Consider the following 4,087-nt stretch of genomic DNA (forward strand, 5'->3'; position numbering starts at 1 on the left):
TAAGGGGCGTAACATTTCCGTCACACGCTTGAGGCATTCGGCCAATCACAACGCACTGGATAGCTGGCCAATCACAGCACACCACGCTTTTTCAGACCGATGAGCTTTGTAAAAATCGACATGTTTCAGAAAGATGGGGCATAGAGGAGAAACAATAATGTACAGTATGTGGAAAATACTGTTTTTTTTTAACCTTAAACCGCATAAACACATTTCATTTCACCAAATACCCAACATAATGTTCTTTTTAGCAACGTCAACCCCTTAAATAAATTAAATATTTGTTTTTAATAGTTTCAGTTTTAGTACTAGATAATAACCCTGCTCTTGACAGCAAGCAACAGCATTGCAAGATTTTCCATCGAAAATCCTCCCATATGACCGCACTCCACACCACAGCAATTATCACTGTTTATCACCTCTTCAGAAAGAAGAAAAACAGTGTTTGACTTCAGACAAATGTATAGCCATCAGGGGAGCGATAATGACTGTCAGGAAAATGGGACGATAAGCGTCTGCGGATCTTGTTTGTTCTCTACTAATGGATTTCTCTCCCACATTGTCCGGAAATATAATTGTGAGGACTGATTGGCAGATTGCAAGTGTGCTAGATGCCAGTCTATCAGAATCATGTGACTAGTGGATAACGGCTCGTCAACGGCCACTGCTTAATTAGCAGGGCGGTTAAAGCAACAAAATCCCGCACCACGCGCAGGCATAATTCCGATCCAAAACCTCTTTTATTAAACCCAGACGCCAATCGATAATATAATTCCCCAGCGTTAGTTATGGCCTTAGCATACTGTACTTACTGCTAGCTGTAGCTCAAGATGATGAAATTCACCTACGGCCATCTACCTCAACCGCAACCCGATGGATTCAATTATTTAATTCCTTTTGATTACCACAATTAGTGGAGTTCACAGATGGCTCTCAAACTCAACCGAACTCAATCGTTAACATGGGGTCAGTGTAACGAGGACGGTTTTTAAGCATGAACTCTAGGCCATGACACAAATGACTGCGATTCTCTGTGCGAAGCACTTTCCGCAGGCAGGGTCACGGGTTAAGAACAGTGAAATGGTTATGAAGCAGAAAGCGGGCCGTGCGCATCAGCATGTTCTCCCGGCTAAAAGAACCATTTCCTGCATCCCACCTTCAGCAGGCTCTCAAGTGCCTCTTGTGGTTAGGTCCCCTAAACAGACAGAGATTTATTATTTATAACAGGTCAACAGGTTTACTGTAAAGATGGAGCACATTGATTCGTGGAAAAAAATTATGATGGATGTACCAGTCATTTGAGCTATTCTGAAGAACAGGTACTGGATATAGAAGAGCATTATCCATGGAGGAACATTACGTGAACTACTTTGATTGAGCGTGAATGCCAAATACAGCAATGATTTCAAGCAGCAACCGATTTTAACTTTATGTAAATGAGCAGTGATGCAAAGCAATGACTACCAATAGGAATGCAGACAGCTGGCTGATAGAGTTGGAACAGCAGTTGAATAAGAGTGACAACTAGAGACTTAAGGAATTTAATCACTGTCAGTGGGACAAACACACTAAAATACACACACACACACAAAATAAAAACACACCATTTTATAAAGTATGAAAGATTTTCTTTAAATATTCTTTCCTATAAAATATAAAAGATAAAAATGTAAATTCTTCAATAAATACATTTTAAAGTATATATATATATGTACACAGTATATACAGTATTGATACAGTATGTATTTTAAAGCCAATTTTAAAAATAGTATTTATCACCATCATCATCATCATCAATATTAATATTGATATAGTATATATTTTAAAGTATATATTTTTTTAAACAGTTTGTATTTTAAGGCGATTTCAAAAACAGTATTTATATAATAATAATAATAATAATAATAATAATAAATACTGGTTTTGAAATCAGCTTTAAAATATATACTGTATGAATAAAAAAAAAAGTCCTCATAATAATAAAGTAGGGACCTCTTATAAATAAAAATAATAAAAAAGAGATGCTATCAAATGCTATCAGTGTGACAAACAGTAAAACACACACACACACACACACACACACACACACACACACACACACACAATCATAATAATATTTTTAAAATCTGTTTTAAAAATATATTATTTCGATAAGAAACGATAGATAAACATTATTGTATACCAGTAGTTAATAATTACCTTTAGTTTGCATGATAGTTGGGCTTTGTAAACTATCATGCAAACTAAACTTGTATACCAGTAGTTAATAATTACCTAATTTTATGCACAAATTGTTCGGTAACACTTTACAATAAGGTGTCATTTGTTAACATTAGTTAAAACAGCAGTCGGCGCTGTACTCTTGCTTGAACTATTTTTTCTTGGTGGAAGCTTTGCGTTTGTTTAGCTAATAAAATATTAAAACTCGATCCAAAATGGTGTATAATTGTTTAATTATGTCATCCTGGTATCGTGGACTTGCTCTCGTTTCATACAAACGCAGCTGCTGCCATATTGCTACGATTGTTTTGTACGCTGTAATGGATTTTAACTAACATGAACTAACAATGAGCAATACATTTGTTACTGTATTTATTATTCTTTGTTAATGTTAGTTAATGAAAATATAGTTATTTATAGTTTGTTCATGTTAGTTCACAGTGCATTAACTAATGATAACAAATACAACTTTTGATTTTAATAATCGATTAGTAAATGTTGCAATTAACATTAACTTAAAATCAATTAAATCAATAAATGCTGTAGAAGTATTGTTCATGCTTAGTTCATGTTAACTAATACAGTTAACTACTGTTAACTAATGAACCATATTGTAAAGTGTTACCGTATAATTGTTCTAATGTACCGTATAAAAGATGTTAATAAAGAAAGTTAATAATTCAATTATTTAATAATAATAATAATAATAATATCAACAAAACTAATTAGCATTCTTTTATATACAAATGCACACAGCTCTGCTATCGCTTTTATCATATTGCATACGCAACTCTGACATGCGCTCTTAAATTTGAATTGATCTTCAAGATTATTATCTCTTTACATTACTCCAAGATTATATCAAAAGTAATCTAAATCTGTTGTTCGTATAAGGTTCTCTTACTTGGGTATGTGTTTTCTTTTATTTATGTTTATTTTTATTTTTTTAAATTTTTTAATGTATTGTTCTGTATTAAAACAAATGCAAATAAATAGATATCTAAATCTCAAATTTTTATTTTTTAAAATAATTTTTTATAATTTAATTTTTATATAATATAATTTAATTTTTTAATAGATATAAATATCAGCCGATACTGTGACTGTGATGATGTCTCACTGCACATGTGTGAACTTCATTCCCCATATGTGTTTAGTTCCAGTGCGGATCTTGTTTCTAAAGAACCCAGAACCACAACATCACTGGTGTTTCCCATTCGCTGTGGACAGCAATCCTCCCGCCAGCATCAAATGGCTGTACAACAACACGACTCTCGTCGAAACACTCTACACCTACACCGAACTGATCAGAGATGCGGCCGATGGCTCCGTTCAACACGGCTGCCTGTTCCTCAACAAGCCCACGCACCTCAACAACGGCAACTACACGCTCATCGTGGAGAATAAACTGGGTAGAGACCAGGCTACGGTAAACGGGAAGTTCATGGATAATCCTTTTGACCCCTTTGACCCGGAGGGCATCATTCCTGGTGAGTGCACATCATCATACAACATGTATTTCATAAACTGTGTGGCGCATTGATTAATTCATTGTTGTAATCTCTCTCCACACGCCAGTCCTCACTGATGACCCAAGTAAGTTATCTAAATCAAATTCCTATAGGTCAAATATCAAAACGTCCCAATTCACACTTGCTTTGACTTTGAAAATGCTTATTTATCTCATTCACTGCACATATTTCTCAGTATATTTGTCTTGTTTTCTAGTTCAAATATCTAAACATTCCTAAATCAAGATGTATTTCCTTGAAAAGTAAAATGACTAAAAATTATTTAATGAAAAAAAACAAAAATAATCGCCAGTGGGGTCAGAAAATTAAACTTCAAAGGGAAAATAAGATTTTTT

General features: G+C 34.1%; 1 protein-coding gene across 1 annotated transcript in view; it reads left to right on the forward strand.

Moving 5' to 3' along the window:
* The window catches only part of LOC107726660 (neurotrophic tyrosine kinase, receptor, type 1), a 34,734-nt gene that overhangs the window by 17,679 nt on the left and 12,968 nt on the right, over nucleotides 1–4,087 (forward strand). The window contains exons 8-9 of the mRNA XM_016536323.1: nucleotides 3,378–3,710; nucleotides 3,799–3,816. Of these exons, the coding sequence (XP_016391809.1) occupies nucleotides 3,378–3,710; nucleotides 3,799–3,816 (351 nt within the window). The remainder of the gene's footprint in view (nucleotides 1–3,377; nucleotides 3,711–3,798; nucleotides 3,817–4,087) is intronic.

Source organism: Sinocyclocheilus rhinocerous, unplaced genomic scaffold (assembly GCF_001515625.1).
Source record: "Sinocyclocheilus rhinocerous isolate Xijiao unplaced genomic scaffold, SAMN03320098_v1.1 scaffold5, whole genome shotgun sequence".
NCBI lineage: Eukaryota > Metazoa > Chordata > Actinopteri > Cypriniformes > Cyprinidae > Sinocyclocheilus > Sinocyclocheilus rhinocerous.